Consider the following 21,488-nt stretch of genomic DNA (forward strand, 5'->3'; position numbering starts at 1 on the left):
CTTGTGGTCACATGAATTTTTCTAGCAGACAACTAATCAAGCTGGGTTAGCTACTCCAAATCCCTGAATAAATTATTTATATTACATTCAGTTTACTAATACGATCCACAGATGTATAATTCTTTCCCCAAAATAATATATAGGATTTAAATCAACAAATTCATAGTCAAATGTCAAATCAGACCCTGTTATTTGTGGCAAGGAAAGCTCACACACTATTCCTGACCCAAACTAGCCTCGCTGAAAATTCATCATGCGGATTTTTCAGTGATGGAGAGGTATGTGAAAGTGACCGTTAGGAGTACACTGCAGGTCCTTCTAAGGAGATCTGTCAAGGGGTCCTATCAGAGCCCATCCAGGCTTCGACCACAGGGAACAGAGAACAAGGGCAGACGGCACTGCAGCCAAACACCAGGTGTACCTTCCACCACACCTTCTCCATGCAACTGTGATGTGATGACGGCACCGCATTTGATTTCTTTTCTGAGCCCGATTCAAATACTACGTGAACTGTTTTGCTTCATATTTTGAGAATCAAGATCTATGGATAAATTTACACAATCCCATATAAGTTATAAACAAACACTTAAAAACACTTTTCTATTTGCAATGTTACATCCAAATGGTTGTCTCTCCTGGAACAAGAGTCACAGGCATGAAGTAATTCGAGGACCAGAACGACACCTCTTTATTTCTTCTTTCCTCTATAACTATTTGTGTGTGAGGCACTGGGAGAGGGGAGGAGGTGGGGTTTGTGTCTGAAATAGACCACCCAGCCAGTCCGTTTTAGAATTTGGAAATCAGGGGAACAGGGGTCTAAAACATTCCCTATATTGGCTACTAGCCAACTACTTAAAGTCTGTTCAGCTAGTTATCCTCTGTATGTAGACAATAAAACACCCATAATGTTAGAGGTAAAACTACTTCTTTAAAATGACTGCAAATTTCATCCTTCTTTTTCAGTTGAAAAGGCTCCTTAACTACCCTGAATCCTGTGGTAAAGCTCATCATACTCTACGCTGCAGCATGCGTATGGGGGAAGCCTCAGCTGGTACCTCATCTTTCAAAAGGCAGGATCCAAGAATTTCCTTTGTCTGCAGGCATTTCTCAAGAGCCCCTGTAAACAATGATGGGTCACATCTGCTAACAATATTTAAGAAAGCACAATTCACCTGGTCTCAGACTGACATTTTTAGATTAAACCAAATTCTAGTTCCCCAGTCTCTAAAAGAAGATAGACTTGAGATCCACTGCATTGCTGAAAATTCATCAGTCAGAATTTAATTACACAGATCTGGAAACCAGAAGGCATTTAGGTTTCAATGTCTCCCCGAGTTGGGACCTTTACAATATTTAGAATATTGATCATTACTGTTACTGCTGTTATTTTGGTGGTCACTCTACTGTGTCTGTCCCTGCAGGGTTTTTGGAAAAAACACGGCTGAGAATAACTGTTGCTAGGTAATTGCAAAAGAAAGTCATGCAAATTATGAAATACTGACAAGTTGCATTTACAAGTCAATGGTGCTAGAATGCTCCTGCTTTCCCAATAAAACGCTGACTGTTCGGCTGCACATTGCCTCCAAAATTCCTAAAATGACCCAACTATAATGACCCAGTAATCTAAAAATAGTTCCTAAAACAGCAGTCTATCCAGTAGTAAGAAACAATTCTTAGCATTTGGAGTTATGAATTTTATTTTGCCTTCCAACTATGTACTAATATTATAACATAATATTGCAATGTATCTACTACATATTTGAGGAGGTAGTGAAACAAGTTAAAGCAAAGGGTCTGCACTTTCTTATGAGAATATTATCAGATAAAAGAATGTGTGTCCAAAAAAGAAACAGAAATTTATAGCTCTCTTATCTCACCTCCAAGTTACAAAGTGAATCCTACATATAAATCTTTTACAAAGTGAATCCTACATATAAATCTTAAGTCAGGAAGTCAGTAGCCTTGGAATTTATTTCGTAAGTACTAAAATATTCAAAATACTCACAGAAGTGAGTTAACTGATAACCAATGAGATAGTGACAATTGAGACTGAAGAAAAGTACATTCCTTGCTCCTCCAGCAACTTTTAGCAACGATCCCTAGTTTGGTGATACAGGATGGGAATGACATAAATAAAGATGTTGAACATGAAAGCTAGATTCAACCAGTACTCCAGGGTGATTTTCACACTGGCAGGTAGAGCTGGAAATTTTCAAAATCTGGGGCAAGCATCACGATTCATGGCCTTCCACTGATTGCAAAGGCCCATCTGAGGGCTGATGTCTCCGACATACGTGCAACTACCAGATAAATGAGGCAGAGCAAACATGATTAAAACTAAAGAAAATTATCTAAATACCAACTCTGATTTCCTGTTATAAATATCACATTTTAAAAACCACTAAGATGAGGTTATTATTATTATTAGCAGCCTGTGCAGGTGATGAGAGAGAGTAAATAGGAAAAACAAAAACAAAAAAACCAAAACACATGTGAACACAACTTTTCTTTTTCCAGCAAGGGAACACCACATTTTCTTTCCTTTTTTAGTTAAGGGTGCATCTACAGGGAGTCCCAGTGCGGGAGTGTGCTTTCAGAGTGCCATTGTTGGACTGTGCTATTCCCTCAGCGTGGTCACACAGAAGTGTGACTTGAATTAAGTAGGAGGGCTATCACATGAGCTTTTCCCGCAGTAATGCCTGACCTGATGCACCACAGGACGCAAGCTCTGGGGGACTGTTCACAGGCCCTGTAAATATCGAGAAAGCATTGCAAATATAAAGCATTCCAATATCCACAAATACTCTTGAATTCACAAAGGTGGTTTGAGTAGGTGTTCTAAGTCAAAGTCTAACAAATAGGGCTTAAAACCTTCAGGAGCTCTTGAAAAGCCAGAAAGGAGGTTTCAGTAATATGCAAAATGATTAAATGAACGATACCAGTCAGAGCTGAGAACTTTGTCGGGATTCCATTCCCTATGTGGTTATCAACCATAAAGGAACATGATGATATTGCATATCTTTTTTTTTTTTAGTCTTTGACATTGCAATAACTTTAAATGTATTGTTTGATTTTTTCTTATATTTGCTTCAGGTTTAACATTTTAACAATAGTAACTGGAGTTCTGGGGAAAATCAAAGCTGTTCTCAACACATGAAACCGCTGCCTGAATGTAACTTTTCTAAGTTAATGCTGCTCAATTATATCTATTCTCTAGTTTTTTTCTTCTCAACACAGAGTCTTAATTTTTCAGGTGCATTCATGTGGAAATATTAGTAATAAGCATAATTATAATTTTAGCAAGAGTCTTTAATTTTTAAAGTTCTTTATTATCCCAATAAAATTTCACTTTCTTTCTGGTACAGAAGACAAGTTTTAAACTTAGGTCACAAAAAGTGAATTCTTTATTTTAAGCTGTCTAGGTTTTTTTTGTTTTTTGCGGTACTCAGGCCTCTCACTGCTGTGGCCTCTCCCATTGCGGAGCACAGGCTCCGGACGCGCAGGCTCAGCAGCCATGGCTCACGGGCCCAGCCGCTCAGCGGCATGTGGGATCCTCCCGGACCAGGGCACGAACGCGTGTCTCCTGCATCGGCAGGCGGACCCTCAACCACTGTGCCACCAGGGAAGCCCCTAGCTGTCTAGTTTGATATGTCTCTAGGTGACCAAGGCAAGTACTAAGAGAATCATCATTTTTGGAAGAAATATTTTTGGGGTTTTTTTGGAATTTTTACTTCTTTTATTTTTTTAACATCTTTATTGGAGTATAATTGCTTTACATTGTGTAAGTTTCTGCTGTATAACAAAGTGAATCAGCTATACGTATACATATATCCCCATATCCCCCCCCTTTTGCGTCTCCCTCCAACCCTCCATATCCAACCCCTCTAGGTGGTCACAAAGCACTGAGCTGGTCTCCCTGTGCTATGCGGATGCTTCCCACTAGCTATCTATTTTACATTTGGTAGTGTATATATGTCCATGTATATGGACATATATATGTCCATAGTGTATAGTGTATATATGTCCATGCCATTCTCACTTTGTCCCAGCTTACCCTCCCCATGTCCTCAAGTCCATTCTCTACTTCTGCGTCTTTATTCCTGTCCTGCCCCTACGTTCTTCAGAACCTTTTTTTCTTTTTAGATTCCACATATACGTGTTAGCATACGGTATTTGTTTTTCTCTTTCTGACTTACTTCACTTGTATGACAGACCCTAGGTCCATCCACCTCACTACAAATAACTCAATTTCATTTCTTTTTATGGTTGAGTAATATTCCATTGTATATATGTGCCACATCTTCTTTATCCATTCATCTGTTGATGGACACTTAGGTTGCTTCCATGTCCTGGCTATTGTAAACAATGCTGTGATGAACACTGTGGTACATGTCTCTTTTTGAATTATGGTTTTCTCAGGGTATATGCCCAGTAGTGGGATTTCTGGGTCATATGGTAGTTCTATTTCTAGTTTTTTAAGGAACCTCCATAATGTTCTCCATAGTGGCTGTATCAATTTACATTCCCATCAACAGTGCAAGAGGGTTCCGTTTTCTCCACATCCTCTCCAGCATTTATTGTTTCTAGATTTTTTGATGATGGCCATTCTGACCGATGTGAGGTGATACCTCAATGTAGTTTTGATTTGCATTTCTCTAACGATTAGTGATGTTGAGCATCGTAACATGTGTTTGTTGGCAATCTGTATATCTTCTTTGGAGAAATGTCTATTTAGGTCTTCTGCCCATTTTTAGATTGGGTTGTTTGTTGGTACTGCATATCTTTGATCACACCTCCTTCTCATCTACTATGGCCATTAGTATAGCCCATAGCTTTGGTTTCCCAGCAGTATTAGTCATATCTGTGTATGTATGCCCATGTGTCATACACATACAACTGTACAACTTACACGCACACCCAAATTAGACTTCAACTTCTCCAGGGTTTCTTTTTTTTTTCCTTAGACACTTCTTGGTAAATCAATAGTGAGCAAATACTCAAAAACTACTTGGGGATAATGACAGTATATTTATCTACTTATTAATTTTAATAAATCCTAGGTATCTGTCATGTTCAAGGCATATGGAATTGGTCATGAATCCTATCTTTCATCGGCTTATAGTTTTAATAAGCCAGATTCTATTTGGTTTGTGCCAAGGAAAAACTCAGACAAAATTAAAGACATCTAAGTGGAGTCCCCTCTGTCCAGAATAACTTTCTTGAGCATTCATTCTGAAGGTTCTAGCAACTCTGAATCACTTTTGTAGCTCTCAACTCCTGGGAGGTACACAGAATGTGGAGAAGAGAACTAAACAGCGAAATAGATGTGCCACTGTGGCGATTATGGACGAATTTAAGAGACTTAAGCCTGACATTTCAGAACACAGTAGGTATCTACAAAAGCTGTATCTAAAGAGTCTTGCTTTATTTCTGATATTATCTCCCCTTCCACGCCAAGGCTCCCAGCTTTTGACCTCTTGAATATGTGTATCTCATTACAGATATGAGCTTTAACTGGAGAGTGGTGGTAGTTACCTTTCTTTGAGTCCTTACTACGAACCCGGCATTATGCTGTTTCACAGGCATATTCTCATTTTAATACTCATGAGGAAGGATCTTTTAGTGTTCCCATTTTACTGATAAGAATACTGAGGCTGGGGCAATACCTTATTCAGAGTTGCCCAGCCATTATTTAATCAGGCCTGTCTGACTCTAGAGGTGGAATTTTTAATCATTATATTATACCAATTTTGAGTTTCAGAGGTTCTGATATTTTATCTCTGGACTTCAGATAATTCCTTCAAAATTCCCATCTAATACTGTAATTGGACAAAGATTTGTTTTCTTTTACAGTTGAGTCTTAAGGGAGTACAAGAAAAGAAAGCAAAAATTCCACAGAAAAAAAACAGACTAGTTGGGCAGGGAAGAAACAGCTGCATCCACTTTAGGTAAAGTTACATGGCCTAGTTTATGGTTTTGGATGAAACAGCATGTTACCATTTGTCTACTCATTTTCCATGGTTTACTAGGAAAATACCATTCGTTTCCCATTACCTTTCTCCTCAAGAGCTAGCATAAAAAGAATATTATTTCCCCTCGAATATATACATAAATAAGGAATAATGAGTTCCCACTTTGTTTGAAGACCAGAGTCTGCCACTTCTTCATCCACCAAGATTTCAAAAGTTCTTGAGTTTTGTTGATATACTTATGAGAGTTCTCGTCTTAAAAATAAAAATGAAACAAATAAACAAACAAACAAGAACTTTTCAGGAACTCATCTTCCATAACCTGGGGTAATGAAAACGAAAGAATACTCTTTATCAAAGCAACCCCAGAAAGTCATCTAATACATGTAAATACCTAGTCCTGAAATCCTCATTTATTTTCCTTTAGGGATTATATGACTTTAAGGAAGAGGAAATATTTCCTCCAATAACTTCATCTGAGATTGACAAAAGGCAGAAAGAGGAAACCGAAGAGGCTGATATTCCTCTAGTCTGAGCTTCAGTTGGAATTGTCTAAGATGAACCAACTTCAGCTTTTCTCTGAAATAAATAGAAATTTGAAACATAGCAATTTATTACTGTCTCTCCTGGATATTAATACTTTCTTTCTTTGAACTCACACGATCCTTCCCAAATGGTACCGTGAATCCTTGAGGTGGCACCAAGTGATCTGGGGTTAACAGTGAACTTGGCCAGTCTCTCTGTGCCTTTGGCCGAAAAATCCAGGCTCGATCCTCGATCCTCGCTTCTTTTTGGAATGGGAAACGCACAATATCGGTATTACAGCAGCTCCAGAAAGGCATGCCAGGCCTCTCATGCTCTCAATTTATGTTTGCATGTGAACAGCTTGTCGGCCATTTTATGAAGACAGATGAATCGCAGGCCTGCGAGAGGGGCGGCCAGACGTAAACACGTGAACCACACACCTCGGCAGCCCACCAGCTCTTAAAGGTGAAAGTAAAACGAATATCTCTGGACACAACTTCAGGCAGATTAGATAGAGATATAATGTACGAAGAAAACGAAACTATAAGGCATCATCTATAAGTCAAGTGGGAAATAAAGAATGAAACTAATCTATAAATATCGCTCTTTAAAATGTCAACAAAAAATAAGATGTAGCTGTTTATGACACTAAAAACAAGCCTTCAGAGCTCTCGCTCTCTCTCTCTCTCTCTCTCTCTCTCTTTTTAATGCCTGCTGTGAAAAGATGACTTTGATAAGGAAAATACCACCAAAATACCAGGTTGAGGAGAGGAATAGTCAGATAGTGTATATTTAATATGGGAGCCCAACAATGTTATAGAGAATTTCCCAGGCTTGGGAAATGAAACGAATCCTGAGAAATCAGTGATAGGATATTCAGTGTGGTAAACTCAATCCTCCACCCCACAAAACTGACATAATTCAGTTTACCTATCCATTCCAAAAGATCAGATGGAGATCAAAACGGAAAAATAGATAGAACAACAAAAAGAAGAGTCAGGAGGAATGAGGTCATTCTAAGTAAGTGAAAAACAACGTATGGTAGAACTATACTGACTAGAAAAATAATATAAGGAATACTGAACAACAGACAGCTTTTTTAGTGTAAAGTCTATGAAAGATACTATGGTAAGTATGTTATACACATTATCTTATTTAATTCTTCAACATGTCAATACAACTATTACCGTACCACTTCAAAGATGAGGAATAAATCAATACTCTGGGAGGGTAAATAACCTATTCAACATTACAAAGGCAGGAAGAAGTAGAGGCAGACTTTGAACACAGGTCTGACACCACAGCCTGAGCTTTTAGCCTCGGTGCCATATTCCCCTCAAAGGTCTCTCAAGATCAAGTTCCCATTAGAGTCTTCAGCTCTCTCACCAGGGAAGATCACTTTGGAATTTTATGAGATGATATCTATGAAAGCGTATAATACAACGTTTAGCATGTCATGGGTACCACGAGTTTACTTCTTGATTTTTATTGAAACTGATGGTTTTACTCAATCTTAAATTCTAACCTATGACAACCTTTTTCGTCCTTGGAGTGCATATACCACACAGTTAGTATTTTAGTGGATACTATTATATTCATATATAAAGTGTGTATTCTAGGTTAGTCAAGTTTCTGCAACGGAAAGTTTATATATTTATGCAACTGATGAGTTTAATTCTGTCACGTATCCTTAGTGTTTTATTTTAGACAATTTGAAGTGAAAAATCCTTCAAAGGCAGAGATGATTTTCTTAAAGCAGTTAGCAAAGGCTTTGAAAAGGCCTCAAAAATACTTGTCAGTCAATAAACTTAAATCACTAGTGAAGAAGATTGTGGGTCACTTGCCACCTTAAAAGGAACTGAAATGAAAAGGCGTTGGCGCCTCACTTACGCTGTAAAAGATCCTGATCTGGTAAATCAACACCGCCTCTCACAGGAATCAACTTTCTTGGGAACTAAGGTTCTTAGGAGTACCCTGATAGGGTTTGTGGCTGAGGGGAAGGGTTTGGGGAGGCCAGAGTGGCCCAGAAAACTCCTTGAGTCCTCAAGATTGTTCCTACCGTGGGCCACCCATAGGGGCAGACCTCAAAAGCCTTGTACTTGGTTGGCTGCTGGCTACCATGGACTCTCAGAGCAGCAGTCAAGAGTCCCAAAGTAAACTTACCATTTTCTGGCTGGTCCTTAATGTCAGCGTCACTTGGCTGGCTGGGACTTTCAGATTGACTTGAATCTGAAAAACATAAAAATACAGCCAAAAATTACAGGGTCTGTGAAGGAAAGTGGATCAGAGGTGCCAGACTTTCTCAAAAGGTTCAGCATGGAAACTAGGAATGAGAACGTTACAGAAGTGACATGAGGATCGAAAAAAGAAGAGAGAAAAGACAGGGGGTGAAAAGCAGCAGAGGCCGCAGCCCGTGCCTTCAGAGACGACTCTCGGTTCTGCTGCCACCTCCAGTGGCGCTTGGCTTGCGCCAGATCATAACTTGAAACTCTTCAGAAACCATCCTCTTACAGAGACACCATTTCCAAACTGCTCTTCTCCATTATTTATACACTAGAGTCTGATAAAGACTTCATCCTTCATTACACACATCTGAAGCTTGATTCAGAACATAATAAAGTGTCAAAACATATTTTGAAGCTGGTATATAAAAGCAACCCAAACAACAGAAACAAGTTCTGTTGATATTTAGCTCTGTATTACAGCAACAGACTATGCAGACTAACACCATTAAATACTAGAATCCTAATATTCTAGTGCATTTACTTAAAATAACAGGATCACTCAAAGATATCTTTCTCCCCCACTTTATAAGTATTATTTTCCTCTCGTACCGCTGAATTTGGGAGATCCTAACAGGCCTTGTGAGCAAAAACAGGTTCCTGCACACCTTTATTGGATCCCATTTATTTTTTATTTTAAAAACACAATCATTTTCAAATGAAAAAATTTGATTCAATCAAATTAACTTCTAAATGAGATAATTTAAAATAAAGTAATATTTAATTTTAAGATGAGATAAAATTAAGTTAGATCAAAAAATTTCACAGAATTAGAAGTAGGAATACTTATGATACATTTTGGGGGGAAAGGAGAAAAAAGGCAAAATATGTCAAGGAGAGAGTTTTTTATGTAAAGCATTTTCTGAGACTTGAAACAATATATAACATTATCAAAAAACAAGCAAAAAAAAGTTTCAGAAAAATCTCTGTATCTGTGGAAAGCCTGGATCTGAACTTTACCTTGACTTCACAGGGTTAGAATGGGCTGCCTGAAATTTGACCACATTTCAGCAAGAAGTTCAATGCAAGATCCAAAAGGTCATGACACTTAACTGTGATTAAATTGAAAATATTAATTCTATTTCAACAGAGTTACAGTTTTAGCATTCTCTTTCTTGGAGATACTGCAAAAGGTAGCAGCACTACTAGTGACCCTAGGTCGAGAGAAGCGCTAAGTTATTACTTCAAGAAAGGCCTCCTGCTTTTAGGCAAATGAAGATTTTAATTATTGGGAAGTACTATTTTTTAAATGTCTATTTAAAAATTTTCAGGTGCTCTTAACCTGGTAACTAGAGAAAAAATTCTAGATTGATTCAAAGGTTCAAATAGCAAATGATGTGAAAATTTGAATTTTTATTTGTCTGGCAAAGTGATAGCTTTTATCATAATGTAACAATAGCCATAGTGAAGACACAAACAAAAAGCATTACAGGTCAAAAAACTTTAGACAAATTCTTCAAAATGAACCACAAAGTTAAATACAAAATCTGCACTGAAAATTGGAATACAATTTATATCAGATTACATTTGAAATTTTAACTCCATAAATTAACATTATTTTTATAGCAAATGATTTAAAAACACGGCAGGACTACCTTCTCTTTTTCTAAGGGAATATCCTGTAATTTCGCCATTAAAAATTACAAATTCAACATTCTTAGAAGTAATTCAGCATGTTTTAGGAGAAAGGCGTACCTTCATTATTTTTGTACTAGAAAATTTTAAACCACTAATATCCACTATTAAAATTAAAGAAAATATCTAAGTTTGTCTTAGGGAAAGTTAAAATTCTTTCTGATCATGTCCCAGAATAGATACATAAAATTTTGCCAAATAGAACATTTTCTTTGGAATAAGACTGGCAAACCTAACTTTCTATATGATAGCTTAGCCAATATTCTTTTTCTTGATGTAATATCTTTACGATTAATCACTTTACAAAAAGAAAAATATTTTTTATCCCAATTAATTTAAATATACCCTAGCCAATTACTTTTCTGATATTTAACTATTAATACTAAGCTAAGGTAAAAAAATAATGAATGATTCAAACAATTGTTTTAATAATCTAAAAGTGGACTCCTTTGTCCTTTTAAATTTTCTTTTACGTTTGTCACCCTATATTTATAGAAAGGTAGCATAATTATAGAAAACATGAACAGCAACAAAAGATGGCAATAGATACGTTCAAAGAAAGTTTAAAATTCCAAGCCACAGAAAAAGAAGCAAACAAACAGCAAATGACTGAGTGGCAGGAAAACAGCTCAGAGTTGGTCTGAAAGGGGCCGCAGCACTCTTGTGAAAGCTCAGATACAAACACTGGAGAAGGCATCTAGCCAAATTGAAAACGGAATTTAATTTCTCCACTTTTATTCAAAAGCTGGGGATACTGTTCTCCACCGGAGGACTGCATACTAAAATACACCATCTTGGTAATGGATAGGGAAGGCCAAAGATCTACAAGAAAAGTTAAATGATCTAAAGACTTAGGTAATTATTTTCTACCATGGGCTGTTGAATGCCGTTTCTATTTTGAACCAACAAGGAACAAAATTACCCAGTGCTGGTGCAATTCTATGCTGAGAACGCATGGATACTTTCTCTGGTATTGCAAAAGGTCACCAATGCTGGTAAGTATGGAGCCGACCAGATAACCAGAATTATAAATTAATTTCTACCCATACATAATTGATACAAATGAAAGATCTCTTTCTTAAGCATTTGCATTAAAACACTATCACGAAGGTTAGCAACTAATTTACTTTTCTGTTTTAAATACTTGGTAGAGACTTGTCAGAAGCCAAGGTAACTTTATGTCTTACTTTTGGGGACAATTATCACATGGTCTTTTGATTCCCACCACCTGAAATAATTAGAGGCCCCAGAAAAAAAAGAACCACCTGCATAGAATTGGGTGCCCTTCCTGTATCTGAGTCTCCCACAGCAGTGACTTCCTCTGGTTCCCTGGTTGAAAGCCAGAAAATTTGTATATTACAATGAAGAGAATATAATTTAAAATGTGTTTAAATGATGGAGTTGGAAATGCTATTGTGAGGAAGTATATTAGGATTATCAGTTTTTTTTCCATCTAGGGATTTGTTTTTTGTTTAAGGAACCTTAGACTTCAACCTAACCTAAAAGAAAAGCAATTTTTCTTCTGGTTTGTAAAAAATTTATGAGCAGAAATTTAAACCTAAAATTGACAGGGTTTTCATGTAGGAGGCTGGATTGGGACCTCTTAATTGAACTGGTAGTCATCTACCTATGCATTTTTATGGCGCCTACAGCTATATTGCTGGAGTACTCAGACAAAGATATTTCACCATCAATATAATCACTAGGAAAAGGAATAAAATAAATCCTAATGCCTGCACACTAGCCTCTGCTTCCATAAGCATGTGCACTGCAGGAACAGAAACCTTGTACTGGATTTGCTACTTATGCATGGATCCAGTCCCCCTAACCTCAATTCTGCTCCCCGTCAACCTGGAACCTCAGAGAATACCCCTTTTGGTATGGTGAAGAGGGACAAAAGCATGTCAATATGGTAAAACTGGTCAGGCAAAAATATAGACATCGCTTCCACGTATTTTCTGTTCTCTAGGCGTGATGCAAAGATGGAATGTTGTTAAATCTTCCTTGTGCTCGACCCAGAATTAAACTTTTCCTCTCTGATTCCTCTTTTATTGGCCATACATCTCTTACAATGTGACTTACATTATGTTGCACTAAGGTACTCTTCAATGATCTCCTATGAGAATTTGAGCTCCATAAGAAAAGAATTCCTTTCTTCCTCTAGTCTTACCCCCTAGTACCTTCCAAGGGTACCTGGCCCAGCTAAGGATTTGTTAACCGCTGAACTAAAGAGATGAATTTTCACTTGTTGTTCAGCTTTCTAATGCTGAACCACTGCCAGTGACTGAAAATATACTAAATTCACACCTAAAAGCAGATAGGGACTTATGAAATGAAAAAGGAGGGTAGAAAAGGTCTTTATTTCTGCTTCATATCCCCCTTCGTGGGACCTGGCAAGGAAGAGAGAGACACATCCCTCTGGCTCGTGAGTAGGAAATCTTGCACAGCGTTTAGAAGTTGCAGACAATCACCTCCTCTGATCCCCTGGCCGACACACCCACAAGAGGCTCCTTAGAATAGTAAGAGCTGAGAGTGGTGTCTGACACATAAAAGGCCCCCCAGAAATGTGTGCAGGCTAAAATGATGGATGGCAGAAATATTTCACACATTCAAAAAAACACAAAGATAAGAGAAAGCTGCCATATTCTGATGCCCGAAGAGGGACTCAAAATCCTAACAACTGCTGTTGCGAACAGCTGATCAAAGAAGAGCAGCCACGCAGTGGTGGGGAACCCTTCCCACCCCGAAACAAACCAATGTAATTCCTATTCAGTCAACATGATATCAACAAAAGTCTATGGACCATGAAAGTACAAATTCAGGTTCCAGGGGAAAAATAATTTCACCTAAGTTCAACCTCCCTACATGCATACTGATTTGGTTAAGGATGAAGCTTGAAAAGTCTTTGTTAGAATTCTGTGTCCAGTTTTAAATCTCCCAAATTAAAAGGTGATGCGAAGAAATCAGAAGGCATCCAGAAACAAAGACGAGTTAGTCAAGTGAAAGAAAGTGAAAATGCCGCCAAAAAGAGATGAAGTTGTTCTTCATAGTGTGAAAAAGAAAAGGCAAAGTTAGGAATGAATACTTTCCTGCAAATAAATGAAGCGTCAGGAACATTCCTGAGGTAAAAGACAATAAGGAATAGGGTGATTATACTCTGAATATAATAAATACCCCCTAGGATTGTAGCACTTAAAGATGTTTAAAATTTAGGTAGATTCTTTTTTTTCTTACAGAGGTTTGGGAAGATGAGTAGTTTGCGAAAGAGTCGAGCCAAAGAATCCAAGATTCATTTTTCTACATCCATGATGTTATAGAAATCTATTTCTGATTAGTAGTATAAGGCTTAGAATTCTCTATTTTGATCATTCAGTACCATAAGATGTTTATTACAGTAAGGAAATCTAGAAAAATGGCTATAATAGTCACATTTTGCTTATTAGTCTCTCTCATAGCTGCAGTTATAAAAGAAATATTATTGTAGTACTTTATAAACTTTAGGAACATTGTCTATTTTTTCCAGTACCACCATGACCTTAAAGACTGAGGTGTGAGAAAATATTTTAAAAACCTTTGAGGTGTAGAATGTCCCTTCACAGGTGCAATATGTATATACAATCTGGGGCTTACGAGTAAAACTGATGAATACAATACCATCCACTACATATAACAGTATCCATCATGGTCTGGCAAAGAACAAACAGAATTTTGTAATACTATCATTAAATCTGGACCACCAAAAATCTTCAGTTATCATCAGCATTTTCAGAGAATGGGATAAATCCTTTAAGCTCAGTAAACAATCAAACCACTATTTAATGGTAATTAATGTATATGACTGTGGCCTACTTAATGAAAAACAAATACACAATAACCTGGTTTTTAAAACAACTTATGAGGTGAGTCACACCATAAAAGTTTTCTTATCTTTGAAAATGGAAACACTCCATGGTTCTTTAAATGGGAAGTCTTATCTTTACTGTATTTAAAATACAAAATTTGATCTGTGTAACTTTCCCAGTAAGCTAGAATTGCGTGTGTCATGATAACCGCAGTAATCAAGGTATGCACAGCAAATCCTTCTTCACCAGAAGGGAGGTGGGGAGATGGGGCAGAAGGAAAACCCTAATTCCAAAAGGACCAGGCTAGTTTGTACACGTTGGCCCTTGAATCCTCTAATCCGAATCCGAGCGGGAAGGCTGTGTTCACGCAGCAGAGACTTGGAAGGGCTCCACCAGACCACCCCGGGGGCTGCCAGCTGCTCGGGAGATCCACCCCTTAGCCACTCCCGGGTATGGCATTTTCGGGGTCGGAACTTAAAAGCATTATATAATCTAGATGACTACCATTTTCTTTCTTAAAACTTTTTTTTTTACATGCCTTTCGGAAGAAGAATTTGTGAAATATTAAATTTGCAGGAATTAGATTTTTTGGCATTAATGCTGGTATTCAAGGCCCATCTGTTTAGTCAGGGCTGTGTCTGATGATGAGACTGTTTAGGTTGAAGAGTGATTCAACTGTCTTATCACCTACTCATAAACGTGTTATTTGGCTACACGCACAGGGAGGTTGTGGAATGATACACAGTTTTAGCACGTTGAGAAAAAAGTAAAATGGTCTCACCATTGTTGTGTTATGACACTGAGGGGGAATCATTTCTAAGCTTTGAAAATTACAAATTCAGTCACTCTGAAAGTAAAGACCAAATGACTCAATCTTTAAACCTTCAGTCTTCGCATGAGGCTGATTTCCAGTCATCATCGGGTTTTTCAGCAAAGTTATAAGTGAAGTCAATGGCAAGAATGTGGTGATTATAAAAGATATGTAAGCACGATACTCTGAATAAATTTATAATTTCTCGTATTTTCTTTGACAAGCGTCTCTGACTAAAATAAACTAAAATTGACATAACCACTTTGAATTTTGTTTTTCTCATAACAGGGGCTGTGTTAACATGTGATGGTGATCTGTTGATCAATTCAGAACTCACATTAGTGAGTCAACCTGGTTACCTACCCACTCATGAGTAAACAAAGACCTGCCTAAAAAGCCATGAGTATAACATTATTGCATATCAGAATTGTGCTCAATTTCCCCTTTTGAGTCACTTTTTTCACAAACAAAATTAATTATAACAGTAAGTCCTTGGGGTTCTTAGAAGAAAATATACTTGAAGATGACTTATGTAGTCAATCTATACAACTGGAAGTAGAAAAACTCCCTGTATACTTTCATACTATAAAAACAAATGTGTCAAATGAAAATGATGCATAATTTAGTTATAGTCTATACACATTATTTTCATGTGTCTGGATATCTGTAAAAAATTTCATTAAAATAATAAAATGATCTCTGTTGAGGATAATCATGGCTATTTAAGTTCAGTTAGTATTCTAAGGATTAACTTTTTTTGCATTCATATTTCACTATTGAAAGAAGTATGAAAAGGTACGAAGATGGAATCCTAAAAAACTCTGAGCTATATAATTTACCTCTGGATCTCGTATTTTTTTCACCTGTAAAATGGGAACACTAATGACTATTTTGCCTAATTTAATAGAGTTGTTGTGTGGATCAAATAAAATAATGCAAGAAGACCTGATTTTGAAACTGTAAGGTCCCCCAAAAAGAAACGTAATTCTACCTCTGCAATATAAATCTTCCCATCCATATACATTTTTGTTTCTTTTAAAAAAATCAACCCCAGCCCACACATGACATGATTCTGGTAGAAAACATCAGCATCACAGCCCTGGTTTTAAAGTAAAGGTTCTTAATTCCAATATACTGGGAAAGAGATTATCGCTGATAATGGAAATTTAAATCTCAGCTTGCCGTTGTTTATTCCAGACAGACATTTGTGTGTTAAGTCTGTTTATCAGGCAACACTTTGTCTAAGCCAGGAAGTAGTCAGTCTTTGTAACAAGATGTATGCAAATGAATTTCCCATGAGTCTCCACAGCAAATTGTAGTAAGAAAAAAAAATTCCTTGTTACTTTACCAGCAAGAAGCTACCTCAAAAGTAGACTAGAGACAGAGAACTATGAGCTAGACTATGTTGATGAGTTTAAATGAATCCTGAATATGTGCTCACAGTCTGTTGCTCTTTATTCTAAGCAGACTTGGTTCCTTACATCTGTTTATCAGACAACACTCTGTCTGGCTTTGTAACCTGTGTGAAAATCATCGGTGACCATAATCCCATGAAATAACCTGTTGGAGGCAAAACTCCAAACCTCCCAACACTTTAAGGACCCCCACCAATAGACGTTCCTATGAAACCTTTGAAACTTTAAAAAAATACATCCAACTCTAACTTTTGCTCACCTTCTATCTTAACTTTTCTATACTCATTGAATTCCCTAAAGGCACAATAGCCTCAGGACAGAATGGTGAATTTTACCATACAATTTGGACTGATAAATAAAAAATTTGCTAACATACCCTATCTAATGATCAAGACCAGGGAGGTTTTTTTTTATATACTTTTTTCTGTCGTAATAGTAAAACGTTTATTCTTTTATTCTATTACTAAAGTATCTATCCCGGGATCCTCTTTTTTTTTAATCCTAATATAACTGACTCTTTTAAAGAAATCTAAACATGAAGAGTTGAAAAGTGTATTTTTTTTTATTTTTCTTGTTGGTTTTCTATAGGGTTTGAAAATCTTACCAAAGGCATCAAATTGGTTGAGCTTGTCTTCCTAGACAAAATAAACACTTTAGGACTCTACTTGTTTGTATTCTCCTCAGTGGTGCTGTATGCATCAGCAGCTAAAAACAAAGAAACTTTTTAGCTGCTCAGACAAAATGCAGAAGCTTCCCAAACAAGGAGGCAAGGGAGGGGGCATGGGTTGAGGGGACGGTAGGGGTGGAGAAGTGTGCAGAAAGTCTGACAGTCCATTCAATATAGGGATGATGGCTATAATGCATCCAGGGTCCCCTTGCTAATTAAATATGCATTGGCACAGTTTTGATCGATGCAAGCCATGGATCAGATGACACACCTGCAAAATCTTGAGCCCAGAGCTCCCAGGAAAAGGGAAAATACAGTCTTGTCTCCTTATCTTTGTTTTCAAAGGCTCTCAATTTCTGTGCTTAGATATCTAATTTAATTCTCTCACCCCTCAGCAAACTGGATTAGGGAAGTCAATACTGCCTTTGTGCATCGACAGGAAAACACAGCTTTCCTTTTATTCAATTTAGCTATGACCTTTATACAAAGATAATGACAACTGTCTAAAAGTAAGGTGAAGGCCTCAAGAAGAAGACCCCCTGAGCGAAGGCTCCCATGGAATTTTGGATGACAAGGTAGCGGGGTTTACTGGGACATTTTCCTGCTTGGAAAGGAAAAAAGGAGGAAAGGGAATTAAGAATTGGTGGGGGGTGGGAAGGGAAGGGTTGGGACACAGGAAGAAAGCATGGTGGAAGAGATTTCAATCCACTGACTAAACGACCAACCTCTCACAAATCAAATCACTGGACCGTGTCATATCCATAACCAGAGAATAATGCTGTCAAAGAAGATGATGAGAAGGGCATAGTAACAATTTGCCTAAAAAATGCAGACGCCTTAATGAGAAGGCTGAAGATTCTGCGGTTGGGTAAATCAGGAAGTTTGGGTTTTCTTGTTTCTTTCTTCCTTTCCTTTCTTTTCCCCCCCTTGAAGCTTTTGAGAAAACAGGACTATCAGTGTGTTTGTGAGTCCTAACACCAGCGATAGCTAGAGATTTTTGGAGAAGCCTGGGATTCTGCAGTGCTCCAATGTTCAGACCACGACTACTAACCAAAGGGGAAAATGATACTGGAAGAGTCTCCTGAAAAAGCACTGCTTCCTTTTAACTTCCTTGTCTTTGGGCTTACTTGTTCCATTCATTAATTCAGGCATTCATCAATGCATCTACTATGAGCCTTTCTCCCTGCGTACGTGGTGATAAAAATTTTAAAAAGCAAGGTCTCTGCTCTCAAGGATCTCTCAGTCAGTCAGAATAACGATAATAAAATCAAGGTTCTGTGGCATCCCCTCTTGATTAAGTCCTGTCCTCTGGTGAAGTTAATGTACAGCAACATGTTATCGTGCACATTTGTAATGGCTTTTATTCTCTTACCATTCGCAATCAGTACCGTACCACTAAGTGTAGCCTTGTAACAGAATTTACAGTAGCCTGGATGCTAACTGTTGGTGGGAATGGATGGCTGGGATTAACTTTTCTAGTAAGATATAGAGAGGTTTAGGCAGAGTCCTTTCAAGTGAAAGATGAAGGTATATTACTGCATAGTTAGCATTGTTGGGAATGGTGTAAAATATCAAAATGGTTTTTAAAAATCAGGTTTTTTCCCCCTTAGAAAGAATTTCATAGACAATATTCCTAATCAGGCCTGGTGTACTCCCTTTAACAGAAATGGCTGTTTAACAAAGGTAGCTGTGGTACACTGAAAAAGGTAGAGGACTTGGTATTAGAAAACCTGAGTTTGGGTCCCTTCTTGGCCATTTATATTCGCTTTGTGGAACTGGGCAAGCCCCTTTACTTCTCTGAATTTTAATTTACTCATCTTCCAAATGCCTGACTTTCAAGTTTATGAGACCTGAATGGCATGATTTAAAATACCTTGTAAATTATAGCAGCTATAACTCTAACTGTACACTGCATACGTTTGCTAATGTATAGAAACTGGTTAAAGAATCACATTGACTACTTACTTTTATTTCTTGTCTCGTTATTTTTTAAATTTATTTATTTATTTTTTTTTGCGACACGCAGGCCTCTCACCGCTGTGGCCTCTCCCATTGCGGAGCACAGGCTCCGGACACGCAGTCTCAGCGGCCATGGCTCACGGGCCCAGCCGCTCCGCGGCATGTGGGATCTTCCCGGACCGGGGGCACGAACCCGCGTCCCCTGCCTCGGCAGGCGGACTCCCAACCACTCGCCACCAGGGAAGCCCTTGTCTCATTATTTTTACTGCACAGAGCATGGTATCTAGAACATATACGTACTAACAGATATTTGTTGAAATGGAATTGAAGAGGGTGAAAGAATTGCTCTTTCAGGGCCACGAAATACAATAGGGCCTATCTTGAGAGATGTCAACAGATGTTTGGGGGTAAATTTTCTGGCTTTGGGGAGACTGCATGACTGGATGGTGGTATATCCCATGTGGTGAGAACAGACCTTATGGGACTCATAGGCTTGGCTTTCTGGTCCTAGATTCAGGACCAGAATGAGGGGGGTTAGGCACCCGTAAAGGTTGTTTCCAGCCCTAGAGTTCTAATTTGAAACAGATCATTAGCAATCAGGTTGTTGGTCTTCTGGCTGCATTCAAGGTTGGGACCCACATTTCATCAAAAGGGACCGGGTGATATTAGCTGCTGATCCTAAGTACAACTAGAAATAACATGAGTTCAATAATCATTATAAGTCAGACTATCTCTTCTTTACCTTATAAATGATGACAAATACCCTACTATGAATTGTAAATGTTTATCTTCAGTGACTTGGCCAGTCCTGACTACAGGAGCCAATAAACAGTGTTTTCTTTTTATTTCTTAACCCATTATGTAATTCAGAACACCAGGAAACTTTTTGTTTCACGAGCTACCGTATAAGGTATCCTTGAAGAATTTAGCCTAGGTCTTAGGTCTTAGACTAGTATTGAGGACAATACTTTCTCAAAAACACTTTAGATATACCTTCTCATATATACAGTCAACCACTGACAACGCAGGTTTGAATTGTGCGGGTTCACTGTATAAGCAGATTTTTTTCTATAGTAAAAGTTATATGAGGATTTTTGACTGTGTGTAGGGTTGGCGCCCATAATCCCTGTGTTGTTATAATATGTAATGTAAAATATATTTTTTTTTAATAATGTGTTTTCAGTTTCCACATTGACAATAACTTTTCCCTAACAACTTGGTTTCTGGACTTTTAACAAATATGCATGAAAACAGGGAGCTATCATTTGGTCAACCAAAAACTGGTCCTCAGACTCCCACAGCATCCTAACAAAGTTCAAGTGGTAACTGATTCTCTAGAAATTCACCCAAGCATTTTGCAAGTAGAAATAATCATATATGTTTTGCTTCTATGTCTTTATGATAGATAAGATGATTTAAATGTACTGAATCATTTCACTTTTAGGAGTTTCCATTTGGATTCTATCATGGCTTTCTCCCTGACATATGCAGTGCTAAGTTATTTAAAATTAATTGCAGTACAATATTTTAAAATTTCTTCACATGGTGCTAATCTCAAGTGCTTTGGATGTTTGAACCACACTTGGAAGCCATCAAGTTCTGTGTATCTTTATACCATGGAGCAGTTAAACATGCTAAAAAGATTAGTCAGTGAACTTTAATCTATAACCAAAACTATACTAAATTATAAAATTTCAAAAATGTGTGAGTTGATACAAATGAGAAAACTGCAAACACCCTACATAAAAAGAAAAAAACGAACCTAGATAATTAAAACACATGAATTTACTTATGTAGCTTTGAATCCAGAAAAGCTTTCAGAAATTCACCACAGATCATGGGGTCCTACCCACATAAACCCAGTTAGGTGCCAGTTGAGCTTATGTGCTTTCACCTTCATCTGAAGTTCATTTTATCTGTCATTTTTAGTTTCATTTTAGGATGCAATGTACATTCTTTTCTGTGGTTATGTTGAAGGGGGGATAAGTATTTTCCATTTCAGTAACTCAGTATGGATGAGTAATTTGCTTAGTAATAATCCTAAAATTAAACTGTCTTCCATACAATGTCTAGTAATAGTTTACATAGGATTAGGCAAATGAACTATCTTCGGGATGTGCTTTAAAAAAAAACGTTTCGGGCTTCCCTGGTGGCGCAGTGGTTGAGAGTCCGCCTGCCGATGCAGGGGACGCGGGTTCGTGCCCCGGTCCGGGAAGATCCCACATGCCGTGGAGCGGCTGGGCCCGTGAGCCATGGCCGCTGAGCCTGCGCGTCCGGAGCCTGTGCTCCGCAACAGGAGAGGCCACAACAGTGAGAGGCCCGCATACCGCAAAAAAAAAAAAAAAAGTTTCTTATTTGCCACCTGGATTTATTTTGATTTAAA

The 21,488-nt window shown here is 37.8% G+C and overlaps 1 protein-coding gene across 3 annotated transcripts in view; it reads right to left on the bottom strand.

Moving 5' to 3' along the window:
* Window positions 1–21,488, bottom strand: part of NFIA (nuclear factor I A) — a 391,209-nt gene that overhangs the window by 197,344 nt on the left and 172,377 nt on the right. For all 3 annotated transcript variants that reach the window (XM_082834089.1, XM_082834088.1, XM_082834087.1), the window contains exon 3: window positions 8,658–8,723. In XM_082834089.1, coding sequence (XP_082690215.1) covers window positions 8,658–8,723 — 66 coding nt within the window. The remainder of the gene's footprint in view (window positions 1–8,657; window positions 8,724–21,488) is intronic.

Source organism: Leucopleurus acutus (genome assembly GCF_964270905.1).
Source record: "Leucopleurus acutus genome assembly, chromosome: 2".
In the NCBI taxonomy this organism is placed as follows: Eukaryota; Metazoa; Chordata; class Mammalia; order Artiodactyla; family Delphinidae; genus Leucopleurus; species Leucopleurus acutus.